Genomic DNA, 20,910 nt, shown 5'->3' with positions numbered 1-20,910 from the left:
ACGTAAGTCTAGAAGGAGGGAAGGAAAAATCAGAAGGAAGGAAGGAAAGGGGACAGGTCAAAATGAAGGAAGGAAGGAAAGGGGACAGGTCAAAATGAAGGAAGGAAGGAAGGGAGAGTGAGTGAAAGATTGGAAGGAACGAAGGTAGGAAGGACAGGTCACAAGAGATGAAGGAAGGAAGGAAGGGAGGAAGAGTGAGTGAAAGATTGGAAGGAACGAAGGTAGGAAGAAGGTCAGAAGGGAAGGAAGGGAGGAAGGGAGAGTGAATAAGTAAATGTGGAAAGAGGGATGGAGGAAGGACAGGTCAGAAGGGAGGAAGGAAGGAAGGGAGGGAGGGTGAATAAGTAAATGTTGAAAGAGGGAGGGAGGAAGGGAAGATCAGAAGGAAGGAAGGAAGGGAGAGAGGCTGAGTAAGTAGGCAAGTAAGTCTCATGTTAGCCGCAGCGAAGCCCGGTAAACAGCGCCAATCAGCTGTCACGTCCATTGTCTCCCGGCGCGCGTTAATCCGGGTTAGCGAGAGTCACCAAGGGTTCGTGACGGGGCGGCGGCCGGCCAGATCCTCTCCTCTTAATCCCCTCTCGCTTTCCTGTCAGCCCCGACGTGCGGCTCCTGTCACCTGTATGTGTGTGTGTGTGTGTGTGTGTGTGTGTGTGTGTGACCAGGTGTTACATCTCAGGTGCTCTCAGGTGTTGTTCATATACCTGTGATGTAAAATAATGGACTTGGTGTAGGTACCCAGGTGTGTGTGTGTGTGTGTGTGTGTGTGTGTGTGTGTGTGTGTGTGTGTGTGTGTGTGTGTGTGTGTGTTTCTGGGCGCTATTGTTTTTCAGCGCACAAAGGAACAGCCATGGGGGAGGAGGGTGGGGGGAGGCGAGGGCAAGGCCGATTAGGAGTCCTTTTGTCCTGGAGGGCGAGGAAGCGATACGACACGATGCGACTCCAACGCCGAGCACATCCATAGTGTCGGAAGGCCCCGCGCGGAGCTTTGTTTTCATTCCCTCCTTGGCTTTGCCTTCGCCGCTTTTGTGTCGTGAGAAGAAGAGGCAGGGTGTGTGTGTGTGGTGGGGGAGAGGGGGTGAATAGGGATGGATAAATGAGATGAAGGGGAGAGTGTGGAGGGGGAGGTGGATAATGAATGGTGAAGATTAAAAGTTAAGGATGGATGCTGGGGGATGGAGGTTAGGGGAAGATGAAAGCTATTTACCTGCGTGGTGTAGAAGAAAGGTGTTGGGAGATTATGGGCCGGTCTTACAGTCCTTTGGGGAGCGGCAAAACGAAAACGCGCGCCAGGTTCGTTGGCTGGCGTACGAGAGCCAGGTGCCCGTCTTACACTCGAAGATTTACGCTCCCGAACAAGAGCCGCACCCAAACGAAATCGTCGGCAAGGTTGGTACAACTTGTCGGCCGAGGTTGGCAAGCGTGAGCGTGAAAACGTAAACAAACCCACGTGAGAGCTCCAGTGTGACCGCGGGCTGTTCAAGTAATTATGGATGCGCTAAGTACTCCCAGAGAAAAATCCTCTTCCCTGAGCCATGAGCAAAAGAGAACTTTAGTAAACTTGATTGCAGTCAACAAAGTGGTTCTGGATAAGAGTGGCCAGTACTATTTGATTAGTAAAAAGAGGGAGGCATGGGAGAAAATAGCTGAAAACTACAATGCAGCTCATCCCATCGCAGAGATGAAGACGTCCCAGCAGCTGAAGAGGGCCTGGGAATACCTCAGAAATAGGTAAGTGTGCATCCAACATATTGCTTATAGCCTGGATCAACCTATAAAGGTCTCTGATAAACAGATCATGAATTCAAGGGGCCAAGTGTATCATCTGTGACCCTCTGAGCCCAGCTCACCCTACACACACACACACACACACACACAGAGAGAGAGAGAGAGAGAGAGAGAGAGAGAGAGAGAGAGAGAGAGAGAGAGAGGTTAAAGTTGGACAAATATGCATTGGGAGATAGGACTGTCCGAGCTTGAGCTCAGGTCCTGTATGCTACGAATAGGTAAATAATGAGGCTCAAAGTTGCAAGGGGCCCAGATGAATAGTTAGAAAAAAGGAAATCTAAGGGTTACAGATGGAGAATATTTACTAGGTAATCATGGGCCTTTTCTTCAGTAATGCTGACTCTGTAACCAGAACATTAAATAATATAAAAATACAATCTCAGGAACCTGAGGATTACTGTAAAAATAGCATAGGGCCTTACTTTGGATGAGGATGAGGATTAGTTACTATACTAGGAAAACATGAACATAATAGTTTACACAGATTTGCCCTTTTTTAGACTATATTTTTTGTATAGTTATTTTATATATATATATATATATATATATATATATATATATATATATATATATATATTTTTTCTTCGTATTTCAGAGTCAAGAGTGACTTTGCAACATACTCAAAGAAGAAGAGACAGACTGGTGGAGGTCCTCCCCCAACACCCCCGAAGTATGATCCTCTACTGGAGGCTGTGTCGTCGCTGGTGAAAAATGAATTGCTGTTCTCCGAGTATCAGTACGACAACACCTGCACCGAGGTACCAACTCCTCCACCTTCATCTGCTGCATCACCATATCCTGACGCATGTGGTTCTTTGCAGGAAGGAGACCATGGTAAGAAAGCATTAAAGCAATATTTCTTTACTTTTCTGGCATCACCAGCCCCTGTGGCTAAAACTAAGCAGTAGCGCACTTAATGCATATGACTTTTGCTATATCAAATTAGCATTATTTAATACTTACATTTCAATCCTCTACATATCAATAAGGGGAATTTTTTCAAATAGTTCCATTCTTTAACAGAGAAAAGTGCCTAAATTTTTTTTTGTGTACATATTAAGCCAGTCAATAGGAGCATATGCCTGGAGGTGCATTGCCTTCCTCGCCCTACAACAACAACAACACTGGGGCGTTTATAGTTAAAAGGATGCGATGCAAGCCCATTTCTCATCCAGGGTCCCTCATGGTTGGATCCCCTGACTTGCACAAGTCACAAACTTTAAAAGACTTTTGTCTGAAAACCCCTGCACGACGGCTTCTCCCCAAGCAACATTAAATCCCGAAGCTTTCGCCTACTCAGGCAGTGCCTGTTATTGCCAAAAGATGAAGGAATCCCATAAAATTCTAGGAGATCCCAAAGTGCCTTGCTCTGCATTTGAGCTCGACTGTAATCCTCCCCAGTTGAAACTCACATTAGCGCTCCACCAATACTCATGTGTCGATAGTCTCTTACTAATATTTCCTAATTTTCTTTTGTATTGCTGTCTTTTCAGAGTCGATTGCTGAGGATCCCACCCCTATCCCCTCAGCTGAAGCAGCAGCGAATCCTGATTCATCTACCATACGTGCACTGCAGGATGATCCAGCAGCAACTTTCCCCTCATCATCTACAAATTCTACATGGGATAGTAAGACAGGGAGAGGTATAAAGAGGAAGAGATTTGGTACAAAGAAAGAAAGTAATTTAAACAGTCTAAGACAAAGCCAAGAACTTCTTAATAAAAAGGCTCTAGAGTTGATGCAGTCAAAATATGAAAAAGAGATACAAAGCCTAGCAGCCATAGAAAGAATGTGTAACACTGTAAATGTTTTTTTCTCCCGTCTGTCAAGTAATTACGATAATATATTTCCAAATCACTCTTAAGATAATAACATTTCTGGGCTACTTTTCTCCAGGTAAAATTAGTGGTACATGCTATGGTTGCATGTGGCCCAAGATAATGGGTTCATACCAAACCTTATTGTATTCCCATTTGAAAATGGCTGGAGGGGTGTAGGCCAGTGTGGGTCAGCTCTGCCCAACACCCTCAACACCTCTAGCTCCCTTGCATATGTTAGCTAGTAGTAGTAAAGGTAGTAAATAGGTGACATATGAGAGAGGAAGCAAGAGGTGTTGAGGTGTGGCAGAGCTGACCCACTGCCTACACCCCACCAGACAGTTTCAAATGGGAATACTATAGCTCATGATGATTGCAAGGTAACTTGCAGCTATGGCATATGCTCCCAACTTTACATTTGTTGCTTTTCTGAGGAGGGGGGGAAAAATATTTGTTTTCATAGTTAATATTTATTGGAAAAAAAATATCTATATTTTATCTATATTTATGGAAGATACTTTTTATTCAACAAGAGTAATGTAAGAATTAATTATTGGAAATATATACTTAGTTTTATATGAAAAAAAAATATATATTGGAAATATTTATATTTACCTACTCTATAGTACTTTGAGCAGGCAAGGAATAATTAATTAGTTATATAAATGGAAAGTTTTTTATTGGAAAATAATCTATATAGAACAATTGTTATGTGAGAATTATTAGAAATATTTATATATAGTTGTAGTAAAAAAATAAATATCTATTGGAAATATTTGTTTTGGCCTACTTTATAGTAATGGTAGAATTCTTCATTGTAACATTTACTAATTTGTAAAAAAATCAGATGAAGGAAATTCGGACAAGGTATCCGTCCCACCAGACCATATGGCTCCATGACAGTGGCTGAGTGTTGCATGTACAAAGTTGGCCATGGATTTCATCTTCCCTACCTGAGAAATTTGGCTGTCGCTGCACTAAAGTATTCTATACTTTCTCAGGGAGCTAGAACCATCTTTGAACTATTCTATCCCTTACACGGTTACCACCCACTACTTGCTCAAATTCTACATCTCCCATTTCTATGTCTTCCTGTGGTAGAACTTCATCATCTATAAGTTCAATTTTTTTTGACACTGCAATATTGTGCAGAACCACACATGCCATCACAATTTGTTTGGAATTTGTAAGTTTGGTGCGAAGTGGTATACTTAAACATGCAAATCTTCTTTTTAATACACCAAATGCTCTCTCCACACAGTTTCTTGTTTTAGCATGAGAAATGTTGTAGTTTCTTTCTTTTTCATTCCTTGGAGTTAATAATGGAGTTAATAAATATTCTCGACAGGGATAACCACTGTCTCCTAATAAATACAAACCATTATAATTACCCTGTTCTAAATTGTAGCACTCATTAGAATTTTCAAATACTCTGGCATCATGAACACTTCCAGGCCAACTTGCAACAATACTTGTGAACATCAAATCTGAATCACATATGCCTTGGACATTTAATGAATAAAAACCTTTGCGGCATCGATACATTTCAACATCGTCACCACCAGGACTCTGTATTGGGATGTGGGTTCCATCGACACAGCCAATTACACCTGGCATACCAGCAATGTCATAAAACCGTTGGGCCACATGGTGTGCTTCCTCTGGTCGTGGAAACTGAATGTAGGTGGGTGCCAGGTATGATATGAGGTGTGCAACCTCTCTAACACACTTGCCAGCTGATGCCTTTGACATGTCCAAGTTATCAGCTATGGTGAGAAGAAAATTCCCTGTCGCCAGGTATCTCAAAGTGACGAGCATTTTGAGGTGCAGTGGAATTCCACATCCTGTAAGAGAAACATGCAAAGGTTATTAATACAATAAATAAAAAAATGCTATAATGGTGAAATTAGGGTAGAAATGAATGAAGGTGGGGTGTTCAGAAAGTAAGAGAGAGAGGATACGATGAAAACTTTAATGAAAGTAAAATGTAATGTAGTTAATGAGTCCAGGATGATGAATGAGAAAACAATGGTAATGCATGGTCAAAAGATGAAAGATTCAGGTCCATAATTTTGGCTGATTTTTAGATAGGGGGGCTACACTGCATCATAGCTTAATGAAGTGGGGGTGGAAAGGTGGTGAGTGCAGTGAGGATGTGCAGGTTAGGGAAATCTTTTGAAAACAAGCACTTAAGGAATTTTGAGGCTGGTATAGAAAACATTGGAGCCTCACTAGCCCCCTCCAGAAATTACAATCCTGAGATTCATATAAGGAATTGAGTAATTTACCTTGAAATCAAGTGGTTATAGATATAGAACATTCTAAAGCGATGTTACTGTTCAGGAATTTTTTTATCATTGCAAGGTATAATTGTAATATCATACCTCTGCCCATTCTGTCAACATTTGCACGTGGCCTCACTTCTTCAATAAGGTCTATGGTGGCATCCTTGGAGAGGCGATACCTATCAATGAACTCCTCATCAGACAAACACTGAAATGGGTTCCCACGATCTTTTGCTACAATCCGCGGAACCCTCGCTTCTAATAGTTGTTCCTCTTGGCGATGTTGTTCTTGCAGGATCTCTACTGCAGGTATGCCTAGAAATTTCAGTAAAGGTCATTAGTTCTTGTAGAATGATATTCATGAAAAAAGCAACAAGGGTGAGATTTTCGTTTATAATAAATTTCAATGGCACTGACAATTAATTTTGTAAACTGTGAGGCTGTATCTGTATCATATGGAGATAGTTGTCTCACAGGAAAACATATGATAAGAGTAAAAAAATTGCAGAATCAGAATGTAGTCAACAGAAAAAAAACATCACCTTAATGCAATGGCAATATGTACCATGATATAGCTGTGAGGGCAAATGACTATATACATGAAGAATTCCACCTTAACACTATGGAAACTAACTTATTTCCCCAATGGATAACAACCCATTGCTCTCTCTCTCTCTCTCTCTCTCTCTCTCTCTCTCTCTCTCTCTCTCTCTCTCTCTGTGTGAGTGTTATAAGAGTTCCATTATACACTGAATGCATTTTGAGGTGCATGACTTATCAATAACATACCATAATTATTTTCTGACCACCAGTGACGGGTGAAATTCTATAGTAATTCTCTCTCTCTCTCTCTCTCTCTCTCTCTCTCTCTCTCTCTCTACCTGTGTGTGAGTGTTATAAGAGTTCCATTATACATTGAATGCATTTTGAGGTGCATGACTTATCAATAACATACCATAATTTTCTGACCACCAGTGACGGGTGAAATTCTATAGTAATTCTCTCTCTCTCTCTCTCTCTCTCTCTCTCTCTCTCTCTCTCTCTCTCTCTCTCTGTGTGTGTGTGTGTGTGTGTGTGTGTGTGTGTTACAAAAGTTCCATTACATCTTGAATACTTTTTGAGGTGCCTGTCTTATCCGTAACACTAAAATTACTTACCGAATAGTATATCCATTGTTGTTGGAGTTGGTGCCGGAGCAGCAGGAGGTCTCCAGGGGCAGTGAGGGTCGGGAAAGAGCAAGAGCAGGCGGTGGAGGTGAACGCTGTGTTGTTGTGGCCCAGGCGGTAGGAGGGGAGTGGCGGTAGTCGGTGCGCGGCGCGCTCTTCACCTCAGAAAACACTTTTATAAAACATCAACAAAGGTGTTTTGAATGATTATTTCTGTTGTATATGGCTTAACGCATGCTATATATATTATATCAATGCAGATTTACTCATTTACTTTGGACTTGCTGGTTACAATTCTCGTTTTCGTCACCTCAACTCCTCCCCAAAATCTCCTTACCAAAACGCCGATTTTTCGTTCGCGAGCGAGCGAAAAGCAGCGGCCAAGAGCGACTGTAAGACCCGATCGCGCGCGGAAGGCTTTCGTTCGCTGGCTAGCGAACGAAAACGGGTGACTGTAAGACCGGCCCTATGTGTTTGTAAATGGAAAAGAAGAAAAGGTAAAGGGAATAGAAAAAGGCGGCCCTGTTGATGTTATTTTTAGCTATTATGATACTTGCTGAGTGTTAGTAAATGAGAGACGAGAAAGTAGAGAGGATAGAAAGAAGAAGCACTGTTGTTGTTATTGGTCGTGGTGGTGATGGTGGTGGTGGAATCTGAATGCATAAATGAGATAAAAGAAAGTAAATAAGATAAAGAAGAAGCTGTTGATGATGGCGGAGTGTTAATAAGGAAGAAGTAGCATAGGGGACAGACATAAAAAAGCACTGTTGTTATTGTTAATGGTAGTGGTGGTGATGGCGGTGGTGGAATCAATGTATAAATGAGATATAGGAAAGTAAATAAGATAAAGAAGAAGCACTGTTGATGATGACGGTGGAGTGTTAGTAAGGAAGAGAAGGTAAAGAGGACAGACATAAAAATCCCTCTTGTTATTGTTAATGGTAGTGGAGGTGACGGCAATGGCATGAACGAGCGATGATCAGTACACCCTTCCGTCCGTGCGTCTGTCCGTGGGTAGTGAACGAGCCCCGCGTCATCTGTGCTGAGTGATGGAGCCGGCGATAAGGCCCTCAGGTGTTGGGCGATAAAGCGTTGGCCAAGGCGGAAACTTGGCGATAAAGGAACGCCGTAGCAGCGAGGAGGCGGCGAAGGCGGCGGGCCAGCTTTTGTCTGTCAATCGCTTGTCAATCACGGTCGGGCGGCGCCACTCGGTAACCCTTCAGCGCTATCTCCCCCACACCCGCTTATCTCAAGGTGGTGACGCGCCCTCTTATCGCCTTATCTCCGCCATTGTGAGCCAACACTGCCCTCTGCCTGCCAGGAGATGGGGGGTTGGGGTGGCGGGGGGGGGGGGGTGAAGGAGGGTAAAGGTGCTGGGAAAGTGTGTGTGTGGAGGTGGAGGAGAGGGTGAAGAGGAGGAGGAGGAGGAGGAGGAGGAGGTTTGATGTGAGGAGGTGAGTGTAAAGTTGGGTTATTTCATTGAAGTGTGTGTGTGTGTGTGTGTGTGTGTGTGTGTGTGTGTGTGTGTGTGTGTGTGTGATCGATTGCCTAAGCCTCGTCACTTTTTTTCTCTCTACATAAGCCTATTCATATTATTAGCCTTCCGTACTTACATATATTTTTAAATCGATATATTCGCTCCCTCCTCTTTGCTGAATTCTAACCCAACATTCACACACAATTTAACCTAACCCAACATTCCTTAAGTAATTATCCGCCTTCTACCGTCATGATCCATTTATAACACTACCGTTAGACACATCTTTAACATTAACAGCACTTCACATTTATCTTTGCCTAATACTTGGATATATAACGTTTTTTTTTCTTCTTCCCATTAATCGTTCTCCCTTTCGATCCTTTTCTAACACTCCCTTCAGGTACAATTTTTGCAACATTAACGACACTTTTCATTTGTCTTTATCCAGCATGCCCATAATACGTTTCTTTGAGTTCATCCTTCTTATCTCATCCTCTTCTCTTTCGATCGCTTTGTAACACTTTCCCATCTGATGTATTTTTGACAACATTAACACAACACTTTCCATTAGCTTCAATCCAACATGTCCATAATACGTTTTTTTGAGTTCATCCTTCTTATCTCATCCTCTTCTCTTTCGATCGCTTTGTAACACTTTTCCCTTAGATAACATTTTTTAGAACATTAACACAACACACTCTATTAGCCTTTACCTAACACACTCGTCACACCTAACCAAAACGACCTTATTCTAATACGTTTCTTAGAGTCTTTTCTTCTTCTTCCTCGCCGACGATTTTGATTCCCTTGCGATCGACCACTTGGAGCACTTTTTTTCTTTGCGTTCGGAGCTTGTTCGTTCGTTCTGGGTTGACCTCGAGGCTCCGGTGTCCTTGGGCGGCCGAGGGAGTGTCCTTCACGCGTGGTCAGCGAGGGAGTTCTACATAGGATGGTTCTGCTCTTCCAGGAACTTGTTTTAATCGCAGTTTTTGTTTGGTGTTTGGATGTTCGTGTTTCGAGGGAGAGAAAGACGAGTTCGTGGGAGGTTTTTTCTTACTTCTGGAATTTGTTTTGCCCAGCCTGTTTTTTTTTTTTTTTTTGATATTCCCCTTCCTTCAATAAGACCATTTTGAGGGATTTTAAGACTTGAGTTCATGCGATTTTTAGTTACGTCTGAAATTCCTGTTGCTCCTAAAAAAAAATATAAAGTCGTCGTTTTAGGAGTTCAGCCTCGCACAATTTTTTTTTTTTTTCGAGTTTGTATCATCGTTTATTTGATCGCAGTTCTTCATTATGTAAGAGTAGTTGATGCGAGTATTAGTTTTGTTTTGAAAGGCGTTTTGCTCCTAAGATTAAGTTATGTAAGATTAAAGAGTGATTTGATAGAGAGATTTAAGAGTTTTGTAAGATCGTTTTTTTATATCTACAGAATCGTTTTATTTCCCCTTGATTGCTGTTTATCTGGTTTTGCTTAAGAGTCACCCTTAGTTTTTTTTTATCTTCTCGGTGGATACCTTTGTGAAATACCTTTGTTGACCCTTTCTTTAATTAGTGACCACCGTTTTTTGGCTTTAATTAGAGGTCGAAAGCCACAATTACCTATTCGTGATCATGTAGAGGTTTCCGATTCATTCCTTTTCTTTCATTTTCTTTGCGCCATTTATCGAGCTAATGAAGTCGAAGATCCACCCTCCAAAAAAAATTGAACTACCTCCTTTGTTTCGTTTTTCTTACGCGAGTCAAAAACACCGCGAGTCACCGTTCATGTTTATTTTTTATTTTTTTATATATGAGTCGAATAGTCACCGTCACGCACCGTTCAGAGAGGTCATTCACTAAGCCGAGGAATTAGTTCATGAGTCATCCATCCCAAGTCATCATTGAGCGGGATTCTGTCAAGTGGAGGAGTTACCGGTCACCAGCCGCCTCACGCATAAGACCTGAGACACGTATCTGTTTTGGCGCCCAGAGTACACAGTAGAAAGATCAAAAAAATGTATAAAGAAGAGGAAGAACTTGGAAAAAGGATATCATTGGAAAGTTCTGATTGGAAAGTAAATACCTTGAAGAAACAAAGAGAACCATACAGAAATTTTGGTTTAAAAGAGAAAAAGGGAAAACAACAACAGAGCCAGACAGTGAGTGACTACATTAAGGAGTGCCGTTACAGAGGCAAAACTCTCGACCGTGAACTGAAATGGAGGAGCAGGAGGAGGAGGAGGAGGAGGAGGAGGAGTATCGTTCCAGCAGAGACCCTTCCAGACGTCCTTCTTATGTCCATGTGGGGGGGAGGAGGGAGGGACTGGTGGGTTGATGGGGTTGATGTCGGGGTCCAGCGAGGCAGCAACAGTCCACCACCACTACCACCCTTGACCACCACCACCACCACCCTTGACCACCACCACCACCACCATCTCCGCCGCCGTTCCAGGAGTCCAGCCACGTCGCCACTCGTGTGATCCGATTTGCCCTCACTTTTGTCCACTTCATCCGATTTCACCCTTGATTGGGCCTCGCCATCGGACCCACTGAGGGACCACTGGGGATAAATTTGACTTTTTTTCGGCCGAGCTGGACGGGCGTCGGGCGGCGTTGTTTTTGTCGTTTTCTGCCATTGTTCTCCGTCTCGTCGGGCGCTCTCTTGAAGGTGTTCCTGCTGTGTGGGAGTCTGTAGCGGCGGCGGAGAGAGAGAGAGAGAGAGAGAGAGAGAGAGAGAGAGAGAGAGAGAGAGAGAGAGCACCTTGATTGGACCTTTTTATAAACCCACCTGGCCTGGAATCCTGCTTCTTGGAGGTGAGCGGCGGCCTTGTCGTGTCCGCCGCGGCCTGGCGTTCACGGGTCGTCGTCTTGCCTCCACTGAACATCAAAGAGCCATTTACCCCGAGCCGCCGGAGGGTGAGGAACACTTTCAATTGAGTGGCCGTCCTTCTGTCCACCTCTTGACGGCTAATCGAGTTTACCGGCGACACGAGGCGAAAGTCCGGCGAAAATCAGCGGAGGAGACGAAGGCCCTCTCCCGCGAGCCCCGGCTGGAGGGTCGCGATTCAACACCTTTAGAGACGTTCATATTTGCTTCCAACACTCCCCGCTACCGCTGCTTGGACGCCGGCGAGGACCACACGTCTGTAAAGCGCCTTCAGGTGACACGAAGCTCCCAGGCGATGAAGGGTCCGGTGTCTGGTTTCGGGCGGGGGTTTGAGGGGCGTTGTCTTCTGTAGCTGGAGCATTTTGGGAAAGGGACGAGAGGCGGTGGGAAGGGTTGACCTCTCTGGCCACCCTCCCAAGACCGCGAAGAGAGGAGAGCTTTGCATACGTGATTGTATTATCGTATCTGGCGGCCTGCGAGGGGAGCCTTAGTAGTTCAAAGGAGCCAGTAAGGAGGAGGAGAAGGAGGAGGAGAAAGAGGGCGAGATGGAGCAAGAGGAGGGAGAGGAGGAGGAGGAGGGAAGAGTTGAGGAGGACGCTGGCTCGGTGGTTTGACAGTCCCGGCCTTCCAGCTGCCGTTCGTTACCCTCCCCGGCCTGTCACTATCTTGACCTTCCTTCCCTCCGTCCCCGCTGACACATAAACTCCTCATCCATTAATTTATCTTCCCCTCACAGTCCACTCTCTCTCTCTCTCTCTCTCTCTCTCTCTCTCTCGCTCTCGCTCTCGCTCTCCGCCGCGTCTCCAGGCTCCCCTCCACCCTTAAATAGTACTTTGCCCTCTTATCGAGTAATTGTGTTACGGAGACGGGTTTGCATAATGAATTGTATTACTCGTCGCCTCTTTGTCCGGCGCCCCACGCTGGACCGAGGAGATGTTGCCGCGGCTCGAACTGTCCCGCGTGAGGCTGATCCGGGCTGACGGGGCGGAGGGGCTGAGACGCTTGTGTCCCTCGCACGCCGACGGCAGCGCTGACGGAGATGGAGGGGCGGGGGGAGATGCGGTCGACGTCAACAAGAAATAACAAGCTGCGGTTCCTTTGTCTCCCCCGTGCGGTCAGTCGCCTCTTCAGGTATTGGTCGTAAGAGGATTTTCCCGTCTTGGGCTCTCGACTCCCCGCCCGACGGATGCACCGGAAACAGCAGACAATAGCGTGGACAGCAGCTGTGAGGACATAAGGACGAGGAGGAGGAGGAGGAGGAGGAGGAGGAGGAGGGATGCTCTTACGGGCTTGAGAGGAAGTGAACGGGACTGGTAAAGGGAAAGGGGACTAGGGAAGGGGAGTACCATAGTGAACTGGGGCAGAGGGCGGAGCTGGGGAAGATTGTAGAAGAGGGAGAAGAGAGAGAAACAGGAGCAGGAGGAAGAGGAGGAGGGTAGAGAACAGCTGGTCTGAACTTGAGGGGAGGTAGGTAAGGGGACTGCAGGGGAAGGGAAGGGGATTGGGGAGGAGTACTAGGCGGAGAGTGAACTAACAAGAGGGAGGTAAATGTCCTCACAACCCACCAAAGAAAGATAACTGTAGGGCGTAGGAATCGAACTGGGAACAGGGATAACAGGGGCAGGGTCGGTGAGGTCTTTCAGCCCGCCAACAAGCACCCCTCGGAGACGCGAAAGAGTATTACCCAGGTGCGGGATTCGAACTGGGGACAGGCGTAACGTAACAAGAGTGGGTCAGTTCTTTCAGCCACCAACAAGCAGCCCTCGGAGGAACCATTGAACCGGGCCGTCCTCCGTTTACTCAGGAGCCGCCGCCGCCTCTCGCCCGGCCCAGAGACGCGCCGCGCACAAAGGGGTGACGGGTTTGGCTAAGCAGAAGGCCAAACAGCAGTGGTGGCCGCGGGGTCAACACGGTAATCGGCGGTAATGCGTTCGTAGACAGTCCCGCCACAATCCGATACTATTGACTCAGGGACCGCCACTTCTCCTCCTCCTCCTCCTCCCCCTCACACTCTTCTTCCTCCTCCTCCTCTGACTGTTCCTGTTCTATCCTCCCTCTCCCTTTTCCTTCTCTTCCCTTCTCTTTACCCCTGACGTCATTCTCCCCTTCTCCTCCTCCTCCTCCTCTTCGTTATCCTTCTTTCTCTCCTTCCTTCTTTTCTATTTTCCTTCTCCTGTTTTTCTTTTCCTCTAATCCCACTCTTTCCTCCTCATCCTCCTTCTCATTGTTATCCTTCTTTCTCTTCTTCCTTTTGTTCTCTTTTCTCCTTCCTCCTTTTCTCTCTGCTTTACCTCCTTTCTCCTGTTCTCGTTCTCCTTCCTCCTCCTCCTCCTCCTCCTCCTCCTGTTTTCCCTTTCCTCTGATCCTTCTCTCCCTGATCCCACTCTCCCCTCCTCCTCCTCCTCCTCCTCCTCCTCTTCTACCTTCTGTACTCTTCATATGTTTGTTCTTCCTCTTCCTACAGTGCTTCTTCCTCTTCTTCTTCTTCTATACTTCCTCTTGTTCTACCTCCTCCCTCTCTTGTTTTCCTTTCTCCTGTTCTTCCTTACATGTTTCCTCTTCTTCCACCTCCTCCTCCTCCTCCTCCTCGTCCTGTCATTTTCAGTTGCGTCTTGCATTATAAACCTTCCCTGGAGCTGCGGAAACCATCGTCCAATCTTCATCGGGAACTTGTCGACGCTCCTCTAATTAATTTCTATGGTAATGAATTCCTAGTGTTTTTTTTTTATCTTTGTTTTTGTGTGTTTTATTTTTTATCACATTTCAACTTTCGTGGATTTTGTGTGTGTGTGTGTGTAGGGAGGAGGAGGGGGGTGAATGTGTGTCTGTTTCTGTGTGTGTGTGTGTGTGTGTGTGTGTGTGTGTGTGTGTGTGTGTGTGTGTGTGTGTGTGTGTGCGTTTTTATCCAGCTTATTAATGTGGAATTCCTATTATAATGTTTTCTGAGTGTGTTTTTATGTGAATTAAAATGGAATTACACTTTTTTTCTGTTTTTTTTATGTTCATTTAAATGGAATTGCTCGGCTTCTTTATACAAATATCCGTCACGGTGGACGAGTAAAAAAAAAGACAAATAACACAAATGCATTACCCTTTTTTAACATGTTCACCGGCTGTTGACTTGATATAATTGTAACACGTGTTTTTTAATTCCTTTTTTTATATATAACCAACGTAATTTAACCTTTTTTCTCTCTCTTCAACAGGTAAGGTTCCCGTGACGAGTTCTTTGGGTCATACGCCGAGCGGTGAGTGTTGAGTGGCGCTGAGATGAGGTGTTTCTTGTATTGCTGTAGTGTGTTGAGTGTCGTTGCGTTGGTGTTTGTGTTCTCGACTCCTCTTTTTATTCATATTTTCAGCTTCCTCTTTAAGTCCTCTTCCTCTTCTGTAGCAACTTAAACTGTTTCCATTTTAGCTTCGATGACTGACTCCCCCTCCATGTCAGACCCTTTCACTTTCTTTTGTTTCACTTTCTCTCATATCTCCGTCTTCTTCCCTTGTTCCTCTTCGAAGCCTAAACATTCACCTTCACCTTTTTTTGTCACCTTCTCTTCCTCTCCTCTCCTTCCTCCCTGTCTCCTCCCTCCACGTGACACCTCCCCTCCTTCGCTGTCCTCGTTAAATAGACGGACAGGAGGAGGGGAAGATGGAGGGGTGAAGTGTAGGAGAGTGGAAAAGGGAGACGAAAAAGATTGGAAGGAGGAGCGCGGGGCAGTAGGGAGAGATTGGAAGAAGCGAAGCAGAGGAAGTAGGAGGAGGAAGGGAAGAGATGGAGTACAGAAGGAGATGGAGAGAAGAGTAAGGACAGTGGAGGAGGGAGTAGGAGTAAAGTGAAAAAAAGGAAGGGAGGAAGAGGGAGAGAGGAAAAAAGTGTGAGTGGAGGAAGTAAAGGGAGAAAGAAAGGGAGAGAGAAAGAATGAGTGATGAAAGATGGAAGAGAATGACTAGGAAGGGAGGACAAGAAAAGACGAAGGGCAAGAAAGAAGAGAATAAAAAAATAGAAAAAAAGGGCAAGAAAAAAGACTTCGGGATAAAATGAAGGAGAGACAGATAGACGGATAACAAGAGAGAGAGAGATGAAAAGAGGATCAACTCAAACGAAAGAAAAGTAGAAGATGAAGAAGAAGAAGGAGAAGAAGGAAGAATAAAAGAATGGAGGACTGCGAAGGGAGGGAAGCAAGAGGAAGATGGAGAGAGAGAGAGAGAAAAAAAAGAGAGAAAGAGGAGGAGCTCGAGAAGAAGAAAGGAGGGACAAGAGAGAGAAAGAGAGAGAGAAACAGAGAAAAAGCTAAGAAAACTGAGATCGAATAGGGACGGAAGAGAGGGAGAGAGAAGAGGCGGGAGAGGGAAAGGGGGGGGGGATTTTCAAGGGGGAAGGGAGGGAGAGGGAGGGGGATGGGGGGTGGGGGGGCAGGGCCAGTATCAGTCTCCAGTATTAACATCAAAAGATCATCAGAGGGACGAACTCGCCGCCATGGGTCCATTTCGCCCTCACTTCGAGCGGCCCTTTAAAACAGACATTAGCTGCTGGGGGAGGTCCACGCCATTAATACTCGACCATTACACGCCATCTTCCTCACCTCCATCCTCTTCTTCTTCCACCTCCTCCTCCTCCTCCTCTTCTTTTTACGACGCTTTCTTCTTCTTCTTCTTCTTCCGACTCCTTCTTCTTCCGATTTCTTCTTCTTCTTCCGACTCTTCCTTCTTCTTCTTCTTTCGGCTTCTTCCTCTTCTTTCGATTCCTTCTTCTTCCGATTCCCGATTCCCTTTTTCTTCTTCTTCTTCTCTTTGTATTTTTCTTTTCTTCTTTGTCTTTCCATTTCCCTTCTTGGTTAATTGTTTTTCAGCTTCTTAATTGCATTTTTTTTTGTAATTTTGTAATCTTGAGTGACTGTGTGCGTGTGTGTGTGTGTGTGTGTGTGTGTGTGTGTGTGTGTGTGTGTGTGTGTGTGTGTGTGTGTGTGTGTGTGTGTAAACCAAATCCACACACACACAAACACACACACACACACCACATACACAGGTGGGAGGGAATTCTTGAGGCGGCCAGGTGTGTGTGTGTGTGGGGGGGGGGCCAGGGGGCAGGTGGGGGGGCGTTGCAGCACAGGTTGTCAAAGGCCACTAAGAGCATTCCACGCACCCTTTTTCCACCCTTTTTTTTGTGTGTGGAGGCATTCAGAAGAGAGAGAGAGAGAGAGAGAGACGGATGATCATTTTTTTAAACATACGTTGATTATAATTATCCATCTTGTACTCTAGTTATCCTCCTCCTCCTCCTCCTCCTCCTCCTCCTCCTCCTCCTCCACCTCCCCAATGTGTCACGCAGTTGGAGTAGTTCGCTGAGTCATGGGAGGGGAGGGGGTAGAGGCGGAAGGGGACGGGAAGGGGGGGGGGGCGACCCACGGTGAGCGCCCCACACACGACCCCGCGCCTCGCCCCACGCCCTCGCCCCACGCCCCTTGTTAGCCCATCCCGCACGCCCTCCATGGCTCCGCTGGGGGTGTGGGAAGCGGGGCAATGGAAACATGACGCCGGGGGAAGGGGGCGGGGGGGGAGGTGTATAGGTGCAGGACAATGTGTGTATGTGTGTGTGTGTGTGTGTGTGTGTGTGTGTGTGTGTGTGTAGCTTGGACTTCCCCTTACTTGTGAATTGATGCTTTTCTTCTTCATTTCTCTCTGTACTTTTCTTCCCATTATCATGCTTATTGTTTTCCTCTCCTCATTTTCCGTATTTTCTTTTCTTCATCTCCTTTTCTTTTCTTCACTTGTGGGTTGCTCTTCCTTCGTTTGCAAGTCCCTATTTCACACCTTTATTTTTTACTCTTTCTCTCTTTCTTACTTTTCTTTCTTCTCATTTTCCTCTATTTTTTTCGTCGTCGCGTGTGTTGTGTGTCTCCAGATTTATGTCCATCGGGTTCTCGGGTGAATTTATGTGACTTGTGCTGGGCGAGTGTTGTTTCAGAAGTTTTCTTATTACCACTACACAGACCGCACAGGTGCTAGAGAGAGAGAGAGAGGGAGAGGGAGAGAGGGAGAGGAACATGACACAAAAAAATAACACTAGCTAAAGGATCTGCTGCAGCGTTGCCAAATTATCGTACTCATCGCATTTCATTTTCGTGGTTGCTGGCCGATAACTATAACAACAGAGGCCGAAAAACATCAATATTCAACAGTTTTAACACGAACTTTGATTTTCTCACGTTGCTTGTGTAGGTACGAGAGTTTGAGGCATAAAAATGATAGATACGACATGTGGTTAATACGATAATCTGGCACATGAGGTCGTCTCGTCGGGCACTTGTTCCCTCGCCGTGGAATGATGATAGCGTGGCGGTACTCGGCTCGTTGGCATACCAATACCTGTGGCATACCAGCTCCCCCACCCCCTCCCCCTGGCACACCCCCTCCCCCCCGTGCATCCCCTCTCCCTACCCCTATCCCCTCCCACCAATACCAGCGGAGCAGATGCCGTAAGAATTAGCGTTTATCGGTGACGTTGGTATGTTGCTGGGGCCGGTTTTGTGACCAGCCCCCCAGACGGCCTCCTGCCCCCGCTGCGAGAACACCTGCAGAAGGCCTCCACTACCTCCCCCGGGGCAGGTGTATGAGCCTCCAGGGGCGTCGTAAATTATCGTTTTAATAGAGGTAACTTCAGTGTTGAGGCGCGGCGGGGCGGGGCGGGGTGGGGTGGGGGTGGCGAGAGGCGTCCTTCCTCGTGTCTTCCATGTCCCTGCGTCGCTTGTTATCTCCCCGGGCTTCGAGATCCTCCGACTGTCACCTCCGTCCCTCGTATTTTTCAACCCCGGCGATAGCGCGTCTCGGCGGGAGTGTGGCGGCGCTGCAGCTTATCGCGACTAACTGGCGGTGGCGTTGGTCCCCTGTTGTCTCGCGGCGCTCTTGTCTTCATCAGGTTAGAGACGAACAGCAGCGGCGGTGGCATCAGCATCCGTCCGGCCTCCTGCATCCGATCTCCTCCTCTCCTTTTTTCTAATCCGACGTCGAGGCATTCTGAGTACATCACACGTCCCGGAATTTATGAGTTGGTTGAATGTCGCCGATTTTCCTGTTTTCGGCCTGAGTTATGTGTGGGAGCCTCGGTCCGAGTCGCTGTCAATTTATGAGGTGGAGCTTTATGTTTTATGGAGGCGAGGACGAGTTGGAAGGAGCTGCGAGGAGGAGGTGAGGAGGTGAGGAGGAGGAGAGGAGAAAAAGTTGAAGACTGGATGGGAGGAGGAGGGGGTAAGAGGAGGGGTAGGAGGAGGAGAAGTGGTCCCGTCGGTAATTTAGAGAACCTTTCAGACGTCTTCGTTGTGGCGGCGGGATTAAAATCGTCGTTTATGTCCGTGATGAGCCGATCCCGATTGCAGACTCGTTTTTGGTCTCGCCGCCGACGGACCGCCACAAAAGTCCTTCCCAGAAGTCGGCGGGGCCAGGGCGTCGCTCCTCCCGCCGCGGCAGCCCGGTGAGGGGGGCGCCTTAACCTTAACCAGCGCTGAAGCATTGTCCCAGCCGCGCCGCTAGACTCTCGCTCCCCGTGTACAAAGAGGCAGCTGATTACAAGTCTCTGGTACAAAAGCAGTCCATGATTACAAGATTGTGCGGCCCACCATTAAGCGTTTATTGATTTTTTCCCCGAGCGATGTCGATGAAATAAACCCCTCGATCTGCCGCGCCGTGACTGGCACTTTCTGCTCCGCCAGTCTTTAGTGCCGCCGGAAAATAGGACTTCGCCGGGAATTCACCGACTTATTGGACGTCTCCCGCTTTGTTTCCCGTGAGCGGCGGCGACGTGACGAGCTCCTGCCGCGGGGACCTGAAGGCGAGGCGCTAGGGACACGGGGTCACTGTAGAGGAGGCGGCGGCGCGAGGGTGTCGGTAGCAGGAGCCGAGGGTCAGGAGTGCTTCGTCACTCCCTGCCGTCGATATCTGTATTAACCCCCCGCTAGGACCTGCAGGGAGCGACAGGGTGGGCGCCTCCGACAAGGGACGCCTCACTACCACCTACGGCCGACGGGGGAAATGTTTCACCACACCCTCCTACTGAAGGCTTCCACATTGCTACTACCTCCACCTCCTCCACTACTGCCTACACACCATCTGACTACCTTCACGCCACCTTAACCTCCTCCTCCACCACCTTTGCATCCCTTTCCTCCTCGTCTTCCACGCCGCCGCCAGGAAGAACAGAGGCACGGGCTGTGAGTTTGAGGTGGAAGGACGGCGTAGCAGCAAGAAATGGGCGGCGAGGGTAACTTAGCCGCTGGGGCCTTGACGGGCGACGCGCGGGGACAGGTGTGGGTGTGTCAAGGTATACGCCGCGGCAGTGACTGTAGCGACACGCGGCCCCTAACGTTACAGCACACACGTGGAGGACAGACGGACACAAGAAGACACAAGATACTGACGCGGCGACGATTTTATGTGTCTGTCTCTCTGTCTTTGTCTCTCTGTCTCATCTTTGCTCACTTAATAATAACTGAGTCGTATGTGTGTGTGTGTGTGTGTGTGTGTGTGTGTGTGTGTGTTACTTAGAATTCTTGTATATGTGAGAAATTACACACACACACACACACACACACACAGTAGTGAAGATCAGAGCGCAGTAAAAGGACAATAATTATTAGGGTGTGGCTACCGAGAGAGAGAGAGAGAGAGAGAGAGAGAGAGAGAGAGAGAGAGAGAGAGAGAGAGAGAGAGAAAACTAATAACAACACCAATCAGAACCATAACCGCAAAAGAAGAACAAGAACCGGAGGAAGAACAAGAAAAAACAATTTAAAAGAAAACCAAAAGGACGGAGAACAATCACGGCAAAACAAAAACAAAACTAAAACAAAACAAAACAAAAAGCACACAAAAAGGTCGTTGTTGTCGTCGTTGTCGTCCTACAAGTACCCGATAAGTCCCAAACTACTACACGGTCCTTGTATCGCCCGCCGCGGCCCTCCATCACGACCAGACGAAGGCGGAATGAGTTACTTGGACGCGCCGTAGATAACAAGCGATAGGCGGAGATACACACACTCGCCGCCAGAGGGAACACGTGGGGCGGGGGAGGAGGGGAGGGGTAGATAAGGCGGGGCAGGGCTGGCGGGGCGTGGCGGGCTAACAGGACAGGCGGAGGAGGTGTCGTGGGGGCAGTGTAGATAATGAGAGGTGTATGAGGTGGTGTGGTGGTGTCTTGGGCTCGTAATATATGGGTGTGACATGGTGGTGGTGGTGGAGGTGGTGGAGGTGGTGTAGATAGGTGGAACGGTGTATGTGTTTTGGTTAGTGTTTTTTTTGGGGGGGGTTTGTGTGTGGTGATTTTGAGAGTGGTTTGTTTTTTTAAGTTGATGTTGCTACTACTACTACTACTACTACTACTACTACTACTACTACTACTACCACTACTATCATTCTTTTCGTCTCTCCTTCAGTCTATTTCCATTGTCAACTTTTCGATCTACATAAAAATAGACCCCTTAACCCCCCCCCTTTCTCTCTCTCTCTCTCTCTCTCTCTCTCT

General features: G+C 46.9%; 1 protein-coding gene and 1 long non-coding RNA gene across 2 annotated transcripts; one reads left to right on the top strand and one right to left on the bottom strand.

The window, feature by feature from the left end:
• The first annotated feature begins 1,245 nt into the window (after positions 1–1,245).
• Positions 1,246–3,361, top strand: LOC126982857 (uncharacterized). Its single transcript, XR_007735345.1, has 3 exons — positions 1,246–1,728; positions 2,381–2,619; positions 3,279–3,361. It is a non-coding gene; the product is annotated as an uncharacterized LOC126982857 (long non-coding RNA).
• An 831-nt stretch (positions 3,362–4,192) lies between these two features.
• LOC126982856 (putative nuclease HARBI1) lies at positions 4,193–7,517 on the bottom strand. The gene is made up of 3 exons (XM_050835127.1): positions 7,045–7,517; positions 5,987–6,202; positions 4,193–5,446 (listed from the first exon to the last, which is right to left on the bottom strand). Exons 1-3 carry the CDS (start codon positions 7,058–7,060, stop codon positions 4,608–4,610), a joined length of 1,071 nt encoding a protein of 356 aa, XP_050691084.1. The 5' UTR covers positions 7,061–7,517; the 3' UTR covers positions 4,193–4,607.
• Positions 7,518–20,910: the final 13,393 nt, after the last annotated feature.

This window comes from Eriocheir sinensis, chromosome 52 (assembly GCF_024679095.1).
Source record: "Eriocheir sinensis breed Jianghai 21 chromosome 52, ASM2467909v1, whole genome shotgun sequence".
NCBI classification, from domain to species: Eukaryota; Metazoa; Arthropoda; class Malacostraca; order Decapoda; family Varunidae; genus Eriocheir; species Eriocheir sinensis.
The sequence above is the reverse complement of the archived record's forward strand: the minus strand, read 5'-3'. Positions and strand labels throughout refer to the sequence as shown.